Source organism: Lissotriton vulgaris, chromosome 7, assembly GCF_964263255.1.
Source record: "Lissotriton vulgaris chromosome 7, aLisVul1.2, whole genome shotgun sequence".
In the NCBI taxonomy this organism is placed as follows: domain Eukaryota; kingdom Metazoa; phylum Chordata; class Amphibia; order Caudata; family Salamandridae; genus Lissotriton; species Lissotriton vulgaris.
In genome coordinates, this window is record NC_141695.1 from 214,243,344 (window position 1) to 214,264,491 (window position 21,148).

The 21,148-nt window shown below is 46.4% G+C and overlaps 1 protein-coding gene across 4 annotated transcripts in view; it reads left to right on the forward strand.

The window, feature by feature from the left end:
- Nucleotides 1-9,462, forward strand: part of LOC147701233 (retroviral integration site protein Fli-1 homolog) — a 220,388-nt gene extending 210,926 nt beyond the window's left edge. The window contains exons 8-9 of one of the 4 annotated variants that reach the window (XM_086929976.1): nt 2,901-2,951; nt 4,206-9,462. In XM_086929976.1, the coding sequence (XP_086786102.1) occupies nt 2,901-2,951; nt 4,206-4,741 (587 nt within the window). In that variant the 3' untranslated portion in view covers nt 4,742-9,462. Of the gene's footprint in view, nt 1-2,900; nt 2,956-4,205 lie in introns of all 4 variants that reach the window. The other 3 variants (XM_086929978.1, XM_086929977.1, XM_086929979.1) reach the window with 3 other exon arrangements.
- The last annotated feature ends 11,686 nt before the right edge of the window (nt 9,463-21,148 follow it).

Here is a 21,148-nt window from a genome sequence, read left to right on the forward strand (position 1 = left end):
AGCGAGGGATGGCTTTCACCTAGACTTGTAATGACTGGGGGATCATATTGTAGAAGGAAGGTATAACAGAGGCGAAATTCTGCCCACTTGACTTTCCATCAAGAAGGCCATTTTAAGGTGACGGCATGTGGAATATGAACATATGAAGTCTACCTCAGAGGCAAACCTCTCAAAGGATAATCAGGGTACCAGACATCTGACTTTATGGAAAGTTGAATTAATTAATTAATTATGAAGATATTGTGTAATGGATGAGTGATGATAGGCCTGATTAACTCTTATAAATAGGTTTTACTTAACATATTTTACTCTATAGGCTTAAAAAATTTTCATGCAAAGATATTAATTTAGTGATAACTCATGCTGGTGACAAATTGTCAGAATATGAGAGCATGGGTGTCGGACAAACCTACCAAACGTTCTGCACGGCTGACCTCTATTTAACAACCAATGGCTGTGACAAGAGCTTTATATGACACATGTAATGTTAGTAAAGTGTACATTTAGTCAAAGTTTCTCTTTTTGATACACAATGATCACATTTAGGCTGAGGAAACAAATTCTTGAAACAAAAACAAAACAAATAAAATAAGTTGATTAAATAAGTTGATTGAACAACCCTATTGGCAACTGTGGGATGAGATGAGTCCCATAATACTGGTCTCGTTAGCTTGTTGACTATTTCAGGATATGTAAAACATTAGGGGTAATTCTGCTAAAAACCTATTTCATTTTTGATTTATTTGTTTTTGATTTAGTGGTTTCCTTATCCAACCTAAACGTCATCCGCTTGTTTCAATAAAAACAACGTAGACATGAATTTGAATTCCACTGTATTCACACTAAAGTGATCATAGCCATATCTTCTATATCCAAAGATATCACCCATTTAAAAGAGGCCAAACAAACACACATTGTATGAATGTATTCTGACTTGCATACTGTCATGATTTGATGCCTTGATCTGGCATCACATAGAACACAAAAAACTCTTCTCCTGAAGAATATTTAGAATTTTCAAAATGCAAAAGTAATTTTTGGAATGAGTTGTCTGGACTTCTTTACTCGAAAGGTCTACTGTAAATGGTGCAATGCAGGGCATGATGCAGTGAGCTGTGGTTCAAATCTCTCTTCTGCTTTAGAGAGAGGCTCTTTTAGATTCTAAGGACTAGCATCATCTTTATGGTGGTATAGTATAATATATCCTTCTCTTGCTTTTTGCACATGAGTTTATGCATTTGGATAATAGACATGCCATCTTGCAGCACAAAGTTCTGAAGATAACCTGTAAGAACTAGGAGACCCCCATTGGGGTAGAAACTTGTCTTTTCATTGTAATTCTTAGGATGATGTAGGAATCTGGGGTAACAAATGTCTGATTTAAACATTTAAGAAGGAGTTTTAGTGTAAGACGTGACTGACCTAGAGTTAGATTTTAACTGACAGCAGTGATCAGGGCGTTATATGTGGGAATATGATGGGCAAAAATAGCAACATACAAAAATATCATAGCCTAAATATGGAGTGCCAAAAAACTGTATACTGTAAATCGAATGCAAGTAAGTATAAATGTACAATTCTTAACTCCCCATCCACATACTATAAACATATACATATTTTCAAGCTAAATTTATGTGGATTTAAATGTAATAAACCCTCACTTATCTCAATATGCTTATCATAATTTTTCGATTCTTGATATTTAGAATACAATATTTTTGTATATTGTCACTTTGCCCATGATATTCTGATAATACCCCGTTCACTGGGATAGGAGTAGAAACACAGTCCACAGTGAGTTGAAAATGCATGCGCACAGGCATGTAAAGACCAGATTAAAATATGGACACTTCAACTCAGATTATAGCGTTTGGGATAAAACTAGGGGGTAGGGGAAGAATTCCGCTCCGCCGGCATAGTTTGAGGAGTTTTGCCCACTCCTCGCTTCGTGCAGAGCGTGGAGTTCCAAAAATCTCTGCAAACTGATGTGGAGCAGAGTTTTTTCTCTTTATCGACTGCTCGAGTTCAGAATTCTGCCGCTCGCATTGAGGAAGCTGCCGCTCGAATAGAATGTCTACTCTAGCGGCAGAAAGGAGCAGCGGTCTCTGCACAAACCCCAGGCACTAAAAATCAGTGCGAGCAGCGCAACTTAACAGACTCTGCCCCTGGCGGAACTCCACGAGTGCACTGGAGTTTTTCTGGCACTTCGCTGAGTTCTGCAGAGTAAATCCCTGCGTACTCTGCCCAGGGCTAACTAAAACCACCTCACTTCTTAAAAGAGCATGTAATACGTATGGAATTTTAAGGCAAAGCACACTGAACAAAGTGAAGTGAAATGTTTAGGGTAATGAAGAGATGACAATGTTGTTGATGCCTGAGATGATTCGTGGTTGGAATTAGAAAGGCCGGAATAATAAGCTGGGGTAACAGGTCTGACTGAAAGGAGATGATCCCCCGATGGGAGTTGTGAGGGCGAGATGATGTTTACGACAATAATGGTACAGAATATCAAATGGTCCCGGTGTTATGACCAAAATATCGAAAACCAAAATATCAAGGAGTGTACAGAGGGAGGTATGGATTTACTATTCTTAACTTCACATCTACGTACCTTGAAGATAAATATCATCAAGGTAAGTAGATGTAGTGTTAGGTATGGAAAGTGTATACAAGCTCACCTGTCGATAGTATTCTGGTCACAATATTGTGACAACTCAACATTCCGTCCTTGATATTTAGAATCTGTGGATGCAGAAAGTGGCTGGCACTGAAGTAATAGGCAGATTCCTGCCTTTATTCTGCCCTCGTCCCTGTGTTAGTAGCTGCAGTACAGAAGAGGTAGACACACTCAAAGGCTCGGATGGTCATCTTCAAACACTTATGGCATCTCTCTTTGTTAGCAGATCCCTATCAGATCCTGGGACCCACAAGCAGCCGATTGTCAAATCCAGGTAGGTCTCTAGATCCCGTCTCTGAGTGTCTCTTTCCAAAGAACGCATTTTGCAATTCTCATTAGAATGTCTATATGTGTCATTAATTCTTGTTTGTTGTGCACATTCCACATCGCTGCCTAGACTCAACGTCAACCATCACTCTGTCTCATCAGTCCTATACTTTCTCTTTCCATCTCTTTCTCTCTGTCTTTCCTCGCCCTACCTTCATTGTAGCAGCTACTACAGGTAAACAAGCACCACAGTCACTGAAAGAGCTTGTGACACACATGACATCCTAACATATGAGAAGCATTTCTAGAATTAAGAGTTGATTTGTTTCACTGCCCTACACACATGCTCAGTATCACCTAGTATCATGGGAGTTTAACCTTTGTAGGGTATATTTTACTCTAGATCCAACTGCAAACACACATATTATCAGTGTGATTGGTAAAGTTCATTCATTAAATTGTACACTGACATTTTGCAGTTTGTACTGCACAATTCGGTAAGAGTAGAAATATGTTCCAGCATCCTAAATAAGAAACCCCCACTTTTTTAAATAAAGCATTAAAAAGCAGCTTTACCTGCAATGTATAGCAATTACCCATGCAAAGACGTCAGTTTTTTAGAAAACCAGGGACAGAAATGGCAATTGTACACCTTCGAAAAATGAAAAGAGAAAAGCATAGCTCAGCGGGCTAATGCATCTGCAGCAGAAATCAGTGTCCAATCTGAATCTAAGTAGTGTTGCCTCAGTCTTTGGTCATTCTGGATGAATAGAAATGTGCACCATAAACTGGACCAGATTAGGCGGCAGAAACGGCTCTTTAAGTAAATATGTACCTTTTTATTCAGTGTTTGTCAGTGATCGAGAATCCTCTTGACTGTGTGAAAGACCACCTATCACTGCAGCCTGCCTAATGTGCCTTCATGAAACGTGGGTGATAAACCTTCCCAAAAGCTCCTGGGCTTCCACCTGTGATGGAAGGAAAGCATCTTCTCACTCGCCTCCCTGCTCTCATCTTTGCCTCTGCATCATGCATTATCTCTTTCCTGTAGCTGAACCTTGGAGAGTGGTCCATGTGCACCTGTGAAGCTGCTCTCCTCTCAGAGGCTCTGGAATGCATGGGAAAGATTGAATTTGCTTGCATTTCCACATTTTCGTCCTTCTACTCTTTCCATTCCTCACAGATTCTGCCTCAACTTTCCTCTCTACCTCAAGCTTCCCACTCTTCTTCTTATGCTCCAGTTTTCTTGGTCCTCTTTCAGGCAGCGGGCAGATCCAGCTTTGGCAGTTCCTCCTGGAGCTCCTCTCCGACAGCAGCAACGCGGCCTGCATCACCTGGGAGGGCACCAATGGCGAGTTCAAGATGACCGATCCCGATGAGGTGGCGCGGCGTTGGGGCGAGCGCAAGAGTAAGCCCAATATGAACTACGACAAGCTGAGTCGCGCCTTGCGCTACTACTACGACAAGAACATTATGACCAAAGTGCATGGCAAACGCTATGCCTACAAGTTTGACTTTCAGGGCATTTCCCAAGCCCAGCAGAGCCACCCAAGCGACCCGGCTATGTATAAGTACCATTCGGACTTGCAGTACCTACCGCCGTACCACCACCAGCACCAGCAGAAGCTGGCCTACCCCATCTCCCACCCGTCACCAATCCCGGTCACCTCCCCTAGCTTTTTTGGTTCCCCAACACCCTACTGGAATTCAACATCCACCAACGTCTACCAAAACCCCGGCGTCACACCACGGCACGCCGGCAACCACATGGCGTCACACCTGAGCTCTTTCTACTGAACAAAGGAAGGGTCGCAGCTTGAGGACACCACCTGCACCTCCTTCTCTGCAGAAGCATCTTCTCAAGTGGTGCTTCCACTGCCAATCTCACCAAACAGGGATATCTTGGGTAAGGACAAAGCCACCTTACTGGACTAAACAGTGTGCCACCTCTGAAGGTGTCCCTGCATTCAGGGACAGTTTCTATTTTATATCAGCTGTTATTTATGTCTGTAGTAACTGGATTCCGCTATTTCAGGGGCAGGACAGGACCTATCTGCTCTCTGGGAGGATCTTTGTGGACAGGAGAGAAGGCGAGGCAGGTCAAGGCAGAAAGAGATGAGAGAAGTGAATGAGGAGCAGAAGAGAGTTGAAGTAGAGGAAAGGCAAGCAGGGAGTGGGACATGAACGACTACAATAAACTATAGTTGGGCTCCGATAAATAATTAACCAGGAAGAAAGAATGGCAGGAGGAGGCGCAGGAGATGAATGAATAAAGTTTGGAAATACAAAGGTGCGGGCGAGAGAATAAGGATAATCATGATACAATTGAGATAGTTAAGGCAGGCATTCTGTGCGAGAAGAAAAAAGTAAAGTAGGAGAAAGGGAATGGAGATGGAGAGAATTAGAACTGAAAAGGCAGTGGGAAAAGAGAGGGTGGAGAGAACATATGCGCGAGAAAAGTTGCAGAATTTGATAGGGATAATAGATATGTGGACCGAGCATTAAGATCTGTATTCCAGACATCAACGAGGGGAGGCAATGATGCTGTAATTGTTGTTGGGGTATTCAGTGCTGGAAGGGTTCAGCCCATACACCCCCAACAATTCCCACGCTGCAGGTCAGGCTGGGAGACGAGGGCCACAAGTTCCACAAAGGGAAAGACCCTGGATAGCAACAGGTTGAGCATGGGACTTGTGCCCCAAAGGCTGACGTCACTTCCTCTATAAAGCTGGGCATTGAGTCTACAACTTAGAGGACCTTTCCCCTCCTCCCCAAAGCTGGGTTGGGAATCTGAGCTCCTCACTGGATCGCTACTTACCTGAGAGTTGGGCAAGGATTCTGCACTCTAAGGGATGGCATACTTCTTCTCACTAAGGCTGGCAATGGGGGAACCTGTACTAGTTACATCTAGCGCATCCTGTCCAGGACAGGCCATGGCCAGGGAGCACCTATTCTGGGGACATGTGATGCCTTCTCTTCAGGAAGGATGGCCAAGGAGCCTGATGCCATGGGACACTCACCCCTCGGCTGCACAGATGACCATGGCACAGACTCGCTAGGGTTACTCCTCACCTGATCTCCACACCTGGACATGAACTCTGCACTCCGTGTGCATGCCTTTCTCTCTCCTCCTCTCTGAAGATAGCCATGAGGCCTCGTGCCAGGTGGTACCCTTCGCAGTCCATCCAAGGCTACTTAAGGTTGGGTGTGGAGCCTGCCCACCAGAGGTACCCCTCACCGCAGAAAGGTGGTACACACCTCACTTCCCCTCTAAGATTGGGCATTGGGCTTGGATAATAAGGCCACACCTTAGTTCCTCTCTAAAGATGAGCATGAACCCTCCACACCAGAGGCATGCCTTCCCTCCTCCCCAAGGTTGGACATTCATACCTGTGGCTCGCCTCTGTCGAAGAGTGAACATAGGGGCACATATAGCAAATGTCGGCTTTCTCTCCAAGGCTAGAATTCTCTGAAAAAGCAATCTGTGTAGCAGAGCTGACCCTTAGGCGAACAGATCAGACTTTTAGAAACTTTAAAGAGACGTAAAGCTCCTGCACAGAGAAAAGTAAACAGTGGACAGGGCAATCTGAATGTAAAACTCACCAACAGAAAATCTGGCTGTATGAACTTTCCTTCATACAGAGGAATAGGTGTATACAAATCTTTGATTTAACTATGCAAATGAAGAAGTCACAAACAGGCATTCCTGAGTCTAACATCTCATATTCACAAATAGACCACGCCGGGATAACCTCAAGGGTGGCTAGCCGTGCTCTACAAATTCACATAACATAACATAACAACATTTATGTTCCCTATACACAAACTTGTGCTAAGTAGAATTCAACATCAGAAAAACCTGAGCATGGACTGCAGAGATGTGTCCCATGTAAAAACACACATGTCTATTTATAAATTCAGATGGACGGACTTGGGGTGCATACACTTTTCTTCTCTTGTTCAGCTAACATATCCCTAAATAGTGTGCAGAATTACCCTTTTCTAGATATTTTTAAGGAGATGGTGCAGACTACCATCCAAAGAGATAATTACCAAACATCTCTAAAAAATACCACGCTCCCACAGGTAGAGATATGTTTGTGGACAGACTCCCACAGGTGCAACCAGTGATAATATGCAATTTATGACACTCTTCATTAAGCAGTTATGTGAGTTTGTTTCTAGACCAGGAATGAGGTCCCTAAAGTTTCTGCGTCATCTAGCCCTGCTTGTAGCCCTGCCAATTACGATTGCAAGCTCTATGTGTGTTTCTCTGAGAAAAGTGTTGAGCCCTGGGCGAGAAAAACTTCCAAGTGGACCCACTGCCCATTGTTCAAAGCATGTAGACTCTTCCCCAACAAACCACAATCGAATGAACCCTGCAGGGCCTAAAAGTGGGTGCAACTAGTGTGCAGGGATCCCTTTTGCCTTGTAAGTAAGGATACCATACTCACCTCTGAATGCACCCTCCTTGGACTCATCGTCACCCTTCAAACACATGAAAAACCTCTGAACTTTGTAGGTTTCATTGTGATCATCTGCCTCAAAGCCTTCTTCATCCTCCAAAGCCATTCGGTCTCTCCCTCCTTGGCCGCCAAAGGCTCAGATGTATGGCTTCCATTTAAGGACCCAGTGCAGTCTGGGAGTTTTAGACCCTGTTGCTTGCATTGAACCAAAGGAACTGGTCCATTTGATTACAAGGTTTGGTAAAAGGAAAGGCTAGACCTGGAAGCATGGAGGCTGTACCACATGGAGCTTCCCATCTGTCCTGTCCTGTTCAGTACAAAGCTGCCACCCTACTCCCAGCTGCTCTCAAAGTTTGACTGTTGTTTTCCACCACTGCTAGTTTACCACTGAGCATTACTTAACATGCTGCCACTGGAGGTCGGGATCTTGTTAATCTCTCCTGCAAAAGTTTGCAAATTTTATAAAATGTGTACTTTGTAAAGTTATCTATTCTTGTTCAGTTCATGAAACTTCACTTGCGGCCAAACATGGTCAAAAAACACAAACAGTTAAAAATTGTCCCTCCAAGATCTTGCCCCTCAGTCTTTCACAGCAGGAGGAAGAAGCACTCATTCCTATAATCGAAAGTAAAATAAGGTTGTGCCTCGCGCCCCACCCCCAGTCATGTACCAATGGCGATAGTGAGGAGCTGGGAGATTAATATTCCCCCCAAAAAATCAATGTCTAAGAAGATTTCATATCACAAGCGCACGGCTTTTCCAGTCGTGGGAATTCCTGGCGCATGGCATCGATTCCAGGAGAATTTGTGCAATTAGATCAGTTGAACGGAACCAAGACTACAATTCCCAGAATGCATGCATTTTTCTTATTGGACGTCTGGGATATGCACAAGGATGCCACAATAAAAGAGAAATCGTCTGGTAACTCTAGTTTATAGCCAGTCTGCAATCAGACTTGGGTCATTGAAAGTGTGTTGCCATAAAGAGGATTGTATATGCACATATGTGTGAAGGCTGAGCCTTATACAAACGACAGCCTTAGAGCGCAAATTTCCCTGGTCCGTGTAATGAATAGTTCATCTAAACCAGACTTTTTTTTACATTCTGGTACATTTCGTCAATAGAACTTGAATTATGCGATTCTGCAGTCACTGCATTGTCTGCACAGTTATAGACGTGCAGAACTTGCCCCTTAATCCACTGCCTGCTGCTTAATTTGCAGACATCATCAAAAAACGTTTTGAGGTGAAAGGCATAAAAATATGCAAAACAAAGGGTGCCACACGAGTGTAAGACCCCTGCCAGGCTACCTGGACATCGTCCAGTTGCTGATAATTGTATTCAGGAGTTAAACTTGTGCTAATGATGTGAATCTAGAGCCCAGATAGGATTACTGTGTTAATATGTCAGAATATTACTGCATAAAAAGTGCAGCATTATGCTGCATAAATTTCCTTTTCTTGCCACATAATTTGGTTCCGCGTGGCCACATAATTCTAGTGGCCCTGCTTGTAGCCCTGGATTTATAGTTGGATAAATAAGATTACTAGTATGAGAATGCAAATATTAGCCTTGGGCTAGATGAGGTATTCACCACGGACCTCGAAAATTCAGAACTCCAGGTTTTTCGATGTACATATCACTTATAGTGCGAGAAACACAAATATATCAGTAAAATTAAGTGTAGTAAAAAAGTCACTGTCAGTGCCTAGAAATGTGGGTGACCCGAATAAATAACTTGGCCCTGACACTGTTTGCAATCCCACTGGACTCCAGAGTCGTGCATCTGGGAGGAGGCGGCCATGTTATGTTTGGTTCTGCTCTGGAGCAACTTCTTCCTATAATGGCTGCCGCCTGGACATCAGGAAACCTGCATTAAATGATAACCATTCTCCCCGTGTTTCTTGGGTTCCTTTCTCAGATGCCTGTAAATGCAGCCTTGTGTACAGTTTGTATTTTTTCTTTATGTAGCAGCATTTGAAACTAGAATTGTCAGTACTGTTTTGTGTCTTTTGCCTGTTTTATATACACATAAATAATGTGATTTTAAAACAACGCGTTATTTTTTATTATGTAATGCGGGGTGAAATCAGTAGAGAGGAGCAACATTGTTGCAATTCAGTGGAAGAGAATGCTGCAGCTCTGGGCAGACAGTGCCACAGTTCCAGGTAAGAGAGTGCTGTAGCTCCAGTGAAGACAGTGCTGCAATTTTGGGTAGATAGTGCTGCAGCTCCAAAGAAGACAGTGATGCAGCTAGAAGGAAAAAAGTGCTGTATCTCCAAGGAAGATAGTGCTGCGGCTCCAGTGAAGACAATGTTGCAGCTCCAAGGAAGACAGTGCTGCAGCTCCAGGGAAGACCGTGCTACAGCTCTAGAGAAGACAGTGTTGCAGCTATGTGGTAGACAGTGCTGCAGCTCCAATTAATACAGTGTTGCAGCTCCAGGGAAGACCGTGCTGAATTTAAAAGGAAGACAGTGCTGCAGCTCCAGGAAAGACGGTGTTGCAGCTCCAGTGAAGATAGTGCTGCAGCTCCAAGGAAGACAGTGCTGCAGCTTTAGGTAGACAGTGCTACAGCTCAAGGGAAGACAATGCTGCAGCTTTGGTAGACAGTGCTACAGCTCCAGGGAAGACAATGCTGCAGCTTCACGGAAGACAGTGCTGCAACAAGAAGGAATACCGTTCTGCCGCTCCAGGGAACACAGTGATGTAGCTCCAGTGAAGATAGTGCTGCAGCTTTGGGTAGACAGTGCTACAGATCCAGTGAAGACAGAGTTGCAGCTAGAAGGAAGACAGAGCTGCAGCTCCAGTGAATACAGTGCTGCAGCTAGAAGGAAGACTGAGCTGCAGCTCCAGGAAAGACAGTGCTGCAGCTCCAGTGAAGACAGTGCTGCAGCTCCAAGGAAGACAGTGCTGCAGCTTTAGGTAGACAGTGCTGCGGTTCCAGGGAAGACAATGCTGTCACTCCGGGGAGGACAATGCCGCAACTTAGGGTAGACAATGGTGCAGCTCCAGAGAAGACAATGTTGCAGCTAGAAAGAAGACAGTGCTGCAGCTTCAGGAAAGGCAGTGCTGCAGCTCCAGTGAAGACAGAGCTTTAGCTCCAAAGAAGACATTGGTGCTGCAGCTTTAGGTAGACAGTGCTGCAGCTCCAGGGAAGGCAGTGCTGCAGCTGCAGTAAAGAGAGTGTTGCAGCTAGAAGGAAGACAGAGCTGCAGCTCCAGGAAATACAGTGCTGCAGCTCCAGTGAAGACAGTGCTGCAGCTCCAAGAAAGACAGTGCTGCAGCTTTAGGTAGACAGTACTGCAGCTCCAGGGAAGACCATTCTGCAGCTTTGGTAGACAGTGCTACAGCTCCAGGGAAGACAATTCTGCATCTATAAGGAAGACGGTGCTGCTGCGCCTCTGAAGACAGTGCTGCAGCTCCCAGGAAGACAGTGTTGCATATCAGGTAAGACAATGCTGCAGCTCCATAGAAGACAATGCTACAGCTCCGGAGAAGACAGTGCTGCAGCTCAAGGAAAGAGAGCACTGCATCTTCTGGGAAGGCAATGCTGAGGCTCAGGGTGACAATGCTGCAGCTCCAGGGAAGTCAATCCTTCAGCTTCTGGGAAAACAATGCTGCATATCAGGTAAGACAATGATGTGGGCAGCTCCGGAAAAGACATTCTTGCAGCTGTGTGAGGACAATATTCCAACTCCAGAGAAGACAATGCATCAATCAGGATCACAATGGTGCAGCTTTGGGAAAGACAGTGCTGGGTAGGCTGCAGCTCCTGGGTAGGCAAATCTGCTCTGGGGTAGACAATGAAGTAATGCTTCTGTTCACATAGACAAAGCTGCATCTACAGGGTAGATAACGCTGCAGCTCTGGGGCATAGGCGCTGGAAGTAGGCGTGCGTGGGTGCTGAAGCACCTCGTAATAACCATGCAGCAGTTGAGGAGGTGGATGAGCAATAAAGATGTTTTAAATTGTATTTTGATCTTGTCAAATTTGCTGTGAGTTCAAAGACTTGTGAAATGTCAGTCTATCTCTTCGGACAAATTGCGGCTTATTCTTTTAAAGTGCAGATTGGTGTTTCCTTTCTTTCTCTGACTGCAAAGTGAGAGGATGTTATAAGAACTCTCTGACAGGTACAGGGAGTGTAAAGGAAAGGATGTAAGATGCCAGGTGTGTTTCCTAACAAACAGCCTTTAAAATACCTGTAAAATAACTACATATATTTCAAAATACATCAGCAGCCTGTAAAGCATAAATGAAGTTACAAAAAAATTACATTCTGAAGTGTGATGGAAACGAAGATTTTAATAGGATCAAAACAAATCAAGAAACTTCACTTGGTGATGGGCAAATGGTAAATATTTACTGAAACACTATTTCAACACATTATTGCTTGCGCACTTTACAGTTTTAACAGTAAAATTGCACAAGTGCAAATTATGTGGCCATTTCAATGAAAACGTGCTCTAAATGGCAGTGTCACACTATGTTTTAGTAATATATTTGAAGCACCCTTACCATTCTCCTGTTGAATCTGCGTGACTCATGTGCTTTGTGTGACATTCGCATTTTTCTCCATCCCCATAATTTCAGTGACATTGATACGAGCACCCCTGTTCTGAAAATTGTCCCAGCACCTCTGCTTCAGGGAGGATAATACATCAACGCAGGGTAGACAATGCTGCAGCTCCTGAGAAGACAATGCTGTTGCTCTTGGAGCAAATGCTGCAATTCACGTTATGTTACCACACATTTATAACGCGCACAGCTACCCGAAAGTGTCCCGGCGCGATAGGCCAATGCGGGGGTGAGCAGAAATAACAATAACAGCTAAACCTTCTAATTAAAAAGTAAGGTTTTCAATTGCTTCTTAAATGTCCTCAGATCATGGTTGTTCCTCAGCTCATAGGACAGGCTATTCCAGGCCCTGGCTGCCCTTACAGAGAGGGAACTCCCTCCCATTTTGGCGAGGCGGTAGCGCGGAATGACAACAAGACATTGACCTGTTGACCGGAGAAGCCTGGGTGGCGTATAAAAATTGAAACGCCTCCTGAGGTAATAGGGTCCAGACTTGTAAAGGGCACCATGGATAATGGTTAGTGCATTAAACAAAATGCGCTGGTCAACAGGTAGCCAATGCAGGTCGTGAAGAGACTGCTTGATTCCGAAGCGTCGCAGAATGCCTAATAGCATTCGAGCGGCCGCGTTCTTAACCTTTGGCTACTCATGGTAGCCAAAGGTGCAGCCCTGGAGAAGATAACGCTGTTGCTCTTGGGGCGACATTGCTGCAACTCAAGGTAGACAATGCTGCAACTCTGGAGAAGACAATGCTGTGCTCAGGGGAGGATAATACCTCAAAGCATAGTAGACAATGCTGCAGCTCCTGAAAAGGCAATGCTGTTTCTTTTGGGAGTACAATGCTGCAACTCAGGGTAGACAATGGTGCAGCCCCGGAGAAGATAATGCTGTTGCTCTTGGGTGGACAATGCTGCAACTCAGGGTAGACAATGCTGTAGCTCCTGAGAATTATATTTGTAACAACAAGGAGCCCCAATCAAGTCAACAAGGGACCTCGGGGAGCTAAATTCTTTCAGACAACAGCGGTCCCATGCATTCATTAATAAAGAGAACAATAAATATAGACAAAATCCGTACTATATTCTGAGTGACATGTCCAGCCGGACAGAGGTCTTTAAGTTTTACTCAATGAACAATTAAATTCAAACAGAATACCTTCAACTGATCACCCGTGTGGTACACAAGCCTGTGCCCAACACGGACAGGTCTTAATACAGAAGGTAGATTTACAGGAAGGAAGGCTTTTTAAGGCAAACACACGTTTTCTGTGTACTAGATACCGTTATACAGAAAAATCAAGAGACCACCATTACAACACATAGCAATCACGTTTTGTACACGGTGTTACAAGGTCGACGGCGTTTCGGTCACCCTATATGTTATAGGGATTTTTCTGTATAACGGTATCTAGTACACAGAAAACGTGTGTTTGCCTTAAAAAGCCTTCCTTTCTGTAAATCTACCTTCTGTATTAAGACCTGTCAGTGTTGGGCACAGGCTTGTGTACCACACGGGTGATCAGTTGAAGGTATTCTGTTTGAATTTAATTGTTCATTGAGTAAAACTTAAAGACCTCTGTCCGGCTGGACATGTCACTCAGAATATAGTACGGATTTTGTCTATATTTATTGTAGCTCCTGAGAAGACAATGCTGTTGCTCTTGGGAAAACAATGCCGCATCTCATGGTAGAAGATGGTGCAGCTCCGAAGAAGATAATTATGTCACTCCCGGAGGACAATGCCTCCTCTCAGGGTAGACAAGTGTGCAGCTCCGAAGAAGATAATGATGTCACTACCGGAGGACAATGCCTCAACTCAGGGTAGACAATGGTGCAGCTCAGGAAAACACAATGTTGGTGCTCCGGGGAGGACTATGCTGCAACTCATGGAAGACAATAGTGCAGCTCTGGAGAAGACAATGCTGTTGCTCCGGGGAGGAAAATGCTGAAACTCCGGGTAAACAATGATGCAACTCAGGTTGACAATGCTGCAGCTCCGGAGAAGACAATGCTGTGGCTCCGGTAGGACAATGCTGCAACTCAGGATAGATAATGATGCAACTCAGGATAGACAATGGTGCTGCTCCGGAGAACACAATGCTGTCGCTCCGGGGAAGATAATGCTGTTGCTCCGAGGAGGAAAAGGCTGCAACTCAGGTTGACAATGCTCCAGCTCTGGAGAAGACAATGCTTTAATTCCGGGCCAGATAATGCTGCAATTCATGGTAAAAAATGGTGCAGCTCCAGGGAAGACAGTCTTGTCGCTCTAGGGAGGACATTGCTGCAACTAAGGGTAGACAATGGTGCAGCCCTGGAGAAGATAATGCACCCGCTCTGTGGAGGACAAAGCTGCAACTCAGGATAGACAATGATGCTGCCCCAGAGAACACAATGATGTTGCTCCCGGGAAGATAATGCTGTTGTTAATGCTGCAACTCCTGCTGACAATGCTGCAGCTCCAGAGAAGACAATGCTATAACTCCGGGAAAGTTAATGCTGCAACCCATGGTATAAAATGGTGAAACTCCGGGGAGGACAATGCTTCAACTCAGGGTAGACTATGGTGCAGCCCTGGAGAAGACAATGCTGTGCCTCCGGGGAGGCCAATGCTGCAACTCAGGGTAGACAATAGTGCAGCTTCAGAGAAGACAGTGCTGTTGATCTTGGGAGGACAATGCTGTAACTCATTGTAGACAATGGTGCAGCTCAGGAGAATACAATGCTGGTGCTCCTGGAAGGACAATGCTGCAACTCAGGGTAGACAATGGTGCAGCTCCAAAGACAACAATGCTGTTGTTCCGGGGACGATGATACCTCAACTCAGGGTAGACACTGGTGTAGCTCCAGAGAAGACAATGCTGTCACTCTGGGGAGGACAATGCCACAACTCAGGGTAGACAATGGTGCAGCTCCGGAGAAGACAATACTGTTGCTCCGGGGAGGACAATGCTGCAACTCAGGCTAGACATTGGTGCGGCTCTGAAGAAGATAAAGCTGTCACTGCGGGGAGAACAATGCCGCAACTCTAGGTAGACAATGGTGCAGCTCCAGAGAAGACAATACTGTCGCTCCGGAGAAGACAATGCTACAACTCAAGGTAGACATTGGTGCAGCTCCGAAGAAGATAATGCTGTCACTGCGTGGAGGACAATGCCGCAAGTCAGAGTAGACAATGGTGCTGCTCCGGAGGAGACAATGCTGTCACTTCGGGAAGGACAATGCTGCAACTCAGGTTGACAATGCTGTCACTCTGGGGAAGATAAAGCTGCAACTCATGGTAGAAAATGGTTCAGCTCAGGAGAAGACAATCCTGATGCTCCTGGGAGAACAATGCTGCAGCCCAGGGTAGACAAGGGTGCAGCCTTAGAGAAGACAACACTGTTTCTCGGGGGAGGACAATGCTGCAACTCACGGTAGACAATGCTGCAGTTCCGGAGAAGACAATGCTGTTGCTCCAGGGAAGATAATGCTGCAACTCATGGTAGACAATGGTGCAGCTCCGGAGAAGACAAAGCTGTCACTCCGGGGAGGACAATGCTGCAACTCAGGTTGACATTGGTGTAACTGAGGAGAAGACAGTGTTGCAGCTTCTGGAAAGAAAATGCTGCATATCAGGTAATACAATGCAGCAGCTCCAGAGATGCAAATGCCACGGCTCCGGTAAAGACAGTGCGTTAACTCAGGTTAGACAATGGTGCAGCTCCGGAGTAGACAATGCTGCAACTCAGGTTGACAATTAACCCTGGTTGTAATGGGCGTAGCGGGGCTACGCGGACGTCCACGGAGTTGCGAACAAACTCATGGAACTCCGCAACGCTCCCCCACCTGCCTCCACCCCCTTTTAATAACAAGTAATTCTACATTACTTAAAAGTAAATTGAAATCCCTTACCTGTACTGCAGCGTCTCTGGGCTGCCCTCCTCCTCTTCCTTGCCACCTGGATAATCCTTGAGAAAACTGTGCATGCGCCCGCGCATGGGCATTTCTTGCGGACAATAGTGCTGCCCTGGAGAAGAAAATGCTGTTGCTCCGCTGCGGACAATGTTGCATCTCAGGGTAGACAATGGTGCAGCACTGGAGAAGACTCTGCTGTCGCTCCGGGGAGGACAATGCTGTAGCTCAGGGTAGACAATGGTGCAGTCCAAAGAAAACAGTGCTGTTGCTCAGTGGAGGACAGTTTTGTAACTCAGGGTAGACAATGGTGCAGCTCTGGAGAAGACAATGCTTTCGGTCTGGGGAGCACAATTCTGAAACTCAGGTTGACAATGCTGCTGCTCCAGAGAAGACAATGCTTCATCTCTATAGAAGACAATGCTGCCACTCTGGGGAAGACAATGCTGCAGCTCTAGGGAAGACAATGATGCCACTCTGCGGAAGACAATGCTGCAGCTCAGTTTGAAACAATGATTTGACTAAAACATTGAGTTTTTCTGTGTAAAAAATGATAATTCTTCTGCTGCAGCTGACAAGACGAGGCTGCCGCTGCCGGGGAAGGGAACAGTATGAGGGAGCTCAAGAGCAGACTTTCATCTTTTCTATTTCTTTCGGTCTACCATTATCCTTCCACATGCTGGCTTCTCAGCATTCGGTGTCCTCCAGTACGCCTCACCATAAATCAATAATGGGACCAGAAATTGAGTCATATCTATTAAGACATTACCATTCTCTAATCAGTAAAACAAATGGAGTCTGCTGTGGGAGTTGGAGGAAAAAAAGGAGGGCGAAGAAAAAGGGGTGATGGTATGGTGGTTACAGCCAGGTGCTAAAAGAAGAATGCGTGATTGCAATGAGATAGCTCCAATAAGGAGCAAGGGCCCTCACACACCCCGAAGGGTGTCATGTTTCATTATAGGGCAGCTCCTTGTTGGGCCGGTGCTGCAATGCCCAACTGGCCCTGCGAGGAGGCTCTTTGCCGGAGGTCTTTACTGGTTGCCACCATAAAGCTAAAGGGTTTCGTTGAGGGGCATTTGTGTAGTGAGTAGAGGTGGGATAGTATGAGTGTAGTTTAAAACTAGCTACAGGAATCTCCACAGATGATTTATTCACTGGGTTCCTGTGCCATGAGTAAAAACACTGAGGGGCAGATTTATGAGGCCCTTGCGCCATGTTTACGCCGCTGTTGCGTCACCCAAGGCGGCGTAAACGTGGCGCATCCCTACGAACGATTTACAACGTGACGCATCTAGGCAGATGCGTCACGTTGTAAAGCCCTGCGCTGCTTGTGGGCGTTCCGGCGCAGGGTGGGCGTTCCGGGGCAGGAGCGCCTCGCAAAAGTGGCTGAGTGAAATCTATGAGATTTCACCTAGTCACTTTTAAGCCAATGCTGCGTCAAAAGCCTGCGCCTGCTTGAAGCAGGCGTAGGTCTTGACGCAGCATTGTTAAAATGGGGCACCCCCAAGCCTTGCTGGAGCTGCGTCGCGCTTGCAACGCAACTCCAGCAATGCGCCACATTTCCGGCACAGATGCGTCACGCATCTGTGCCGTTTTTGCACCATGGTGCGCCGCATTATAAATGCGGCGCACCATGGCTGGCGGAGCTGTGGCGCACTGTGGCGCATGTTAACTGGCGCATCCCTGGGGATGCGCCAGTTAACATAAATCTGCCCCATAATGTTAAGTTGTGGACTGGAGAGGGCTAATTGTACCCTCTTCAGTTCAAATGGATGTGTAAGGTGTGCAGGGGTGGACATGTTTCATGCCCTAAACAGTCCAAGTGGATCTAGGCCCTAAATATCCTCATCTACTCATAAGGGACAGCGTTAACTATATAAATAAAGGAAAGCAGTCACGTCCCCTAAAGTCTGAACTCGGGCTGTAGCCCTATTAGGTGGTGAAAAACTACGGACTCACTCACCGCTTTTGGCCGCCATAAGTGTGGCAGGGTATGCTCAGACGTGAGTCCCTTGCTCACTTTGCCACTGGATTCAAGCAAGCCGGGCTGAAGACGGCTGGAATGCCAGAAACCGGTCCTCGGAAGCTTGTTTCCGGTCCAGGGAAGACATGGCTTGGCAGTTCGGGCTGGACTATTCCCATGAGGCACAGGGTCAGACTGATTTGCATATAGCAATGTCTGAACTGGGGTGGCAGAGTGGGCTAAAGAACGGTGATGGATTAAACCCAGATCTTTTGACTGGGTGTGAGTCTTTGATTGATTCAGATGCTCCGTCCATCACCACCCCCTTTTGTACCGCTTTTGGCCGCCATAAGTGTGGCAGGGTATGTTCAGACGTGAGCACCTTGCTCACTTTGCCAATGGATTCAAGCAAGACGGGCTGAAGACGACTGGAATGCCAGAAACCGGTCCTCGGAAGCTTGTTTCCGGTCCAGGGAAGACATGGCTTGGCAGTTCGGGCTGGACTGTTCCCATGAGGCACAGGGTCAGACTGGTTTGCATATAGCAATGTCTGAACTGGGGTGGCAGAGTGGGCTAAAGAACGGTGATGGATTAAACCCAGATCTTTTGACTGGGTGTGAGTGTTTGATTGATTCAGATGCTCCGTCCATCACCACCCCCTTTTGTACCACTTTTAGAAAGTTGGCATTTACGTGTCCCAACTATTTGGTGCCTGCAGCCTGTATCCTGGGTCCCATGACTAGGCGTGGCTGGCAGTTGGTCTTGTGTATTACTCCCAGACTGTGAGACAAAGGGAAAATAGGTGTTGGCAGGATGGGCCTTCTCTGACTTGATGGGGTAGGAGCTGGCACCTACTACACTTACACATCACAACTGCTCTGCCTCTCATAATGGGTTTCACACCAGTCTTTTGTGCCCCAAGACAACCTGGGTCTAGGGCAAGGAGGCAGGAAATTCCAGACTCCGCTGTAGGGGGGGGGACTCTAGAAGGTTCTCCCATTTCAAAGTGGGCACCAGACTCAAAATGACTGCAGCGCTACAAGAAGGACTGCTATTCTGGTGTCTAAGTGAGAAGGACTGGATCTGCACCTTGAACCCAGGACTGCCAGAGTGACATTTAGGGATCACAGCCTCAGAGACAGAAAAGGCCCCAACTACCTTGAACCATGCCTCTGGACTCTTCCTACTGTGACTTCTGACCCTCCAAGTGGTGCAACCTCAGTCCTGGGCCTGATGGTTTTCTGCCAGCCCAACTGTGATCTTTGAGCAGAACCGAAGTCCTCACAGCTTCAAACCGGAAATCCAGCTGCGCATCCTCGATGAAGGACCCCGCAGCTCTTCGGAACCACAGCTGCGCAGTGCCTCTTGAACCTAGGGCCTAGCATCACAGCCCGGCAACTCTTTGGAACCTCTGCTGTGCTATGCATCTTCGAAGTAGGAAGTGCTGCATAAATACTTTTCACCATGTCTTTAAGTTAAGCCTGAATGCTCTGTGCCAAGCTACCAGAGGGTTAAGCACAGGTTAATTTGGGGGTTTACTTGTGCCTCACCCTGATAAGGATTGTGTTTGCAGCTTGAGTTGGGTTTTTTCACCTCCGCAACTAGTAACCCAATATCCTACACTGGTCAAAAGTAACATCTGGTATCGCCTCGTTTTTCAGAGCTTAACATGGCAGCAGTGTAGTATAAAATGCTAGCCAAAAGCGTAATAAAAGGCAATTCCTTGTTGATTCAGAGGGGGTGCAGGGGGAGTGGCCAGGTATACTTTGTGAAGACTAGGTTTTGCCATTTAAATGTTGGTTTTGTAAATTGACGTTGCTTCAGTGACAGGATTGTGTTAAAATGTTTGTCTTTCAGGCAGCATCCCTCCCAGTTCTGTAAATCCTAAGGTGGCAGGTTAAGGGTGCAGCTGGAGGGAGCCTTAAGGATTTAATTCAGTTGGTTGAAAACATCACTTGGTTTAAAGAGCCAGTACTAGATTTCCTCTCTGATTTCAAGGATTGATCAGCTATTCCTGTGTCTCGCTACAGTCGCTGACCCATGGATCATCTGCTTCTTTTGTGTTTTTGAGGAATTTATTTGCATATCATTTTACAAAAAAATGAAACATGTGAGACAAGACAGTCTCTTAAGAACAGGTTGTCTCCTGTATGTATAGCGATAGACTAGCAGCCAACCTCACATGAAGTACCTACCGTCCTGCCCTCACTCACCAGCTAGAATGTGGTGGGCAACTTCATTCATAAGCCCTGTACCATACCCACATCTGTGAATGCCCAGAAACATATGCAACTATGCATGTTAATATCTTGAACATACAAACACTACTACCTTTTCAGACATCAGCAGGCAGGAGCCTGGTTTGGGGTGGGTTGGTTTCAAATGTCTCTAGTGTGTTCTGTAGATGTAGCTTTTGTGTGTGCTGATGCTCCTCACAGTCTGAGCACCTCATCAGCCTGGATAGCTTGCAGTGGCATGGAGAGCACGGGACTCACGTCTGAGCACCTCATCAGCCTGGATAGCTTGATTCCAGTGGCATGGAGAGCACGGGACTCACGTCTGAGCACCTCATCACCCTGGATAGCTTGATTCCAGTGGCATGGAGAGCACAGGACTCACGTCTGAGCACCTCATCAGCCTGGATAGCTTGATTCCAGTGGCATGGAGAGCACGGGACTCACGTCTGAGCACCTCATCAGCCTGGATAGCTTGATTCCAGTGGCATGGAGAGCACGGGACTCACGTCTGAGCACCTCATCAGCCTGGATAGCTTGATTCCAGTGGCATGGAGAGCACAGGACTCACGTCTGAGCACCTCATCAGCCTGGATAGCTTGATTCCAGTGGCATGGAGAGCACGGGACTCACGTCTGAGCACCTCATCACCCTGGATAGCTTGATTCCAGTGGCATGGAGAGCACGGGACTCACGTCTGAGCACCTCATCAGCCTGGATAGCTTGATTCCAGTGGCATGGAGAGCACGGGACTCACGTCTGAGCACCTCATCAGCCTGGATAGCTTGATTCCAGTGGCATGGAGAGCACAGGACTCACGTCTGAGCACCTCATCAGCCTGGATAGCTTGAGTCCAGTGGCATGGAGAGCACGGGACTCACGTCTGAGCACCTCATCACCCTGGATAACTTGATTCCAGTGGCATGGAGAGCACGGGACTCACGTCTGAGCACCTCATCAGCCTGGATAGCTTGATTCCAGTGGCATGGAGAGCACGGGACTCACGTCTGAACACCTCATCACCCTGGATAGCTTGATTCCAGTGGCATGGAGAGCACGGGACTCACGTCTGAGCA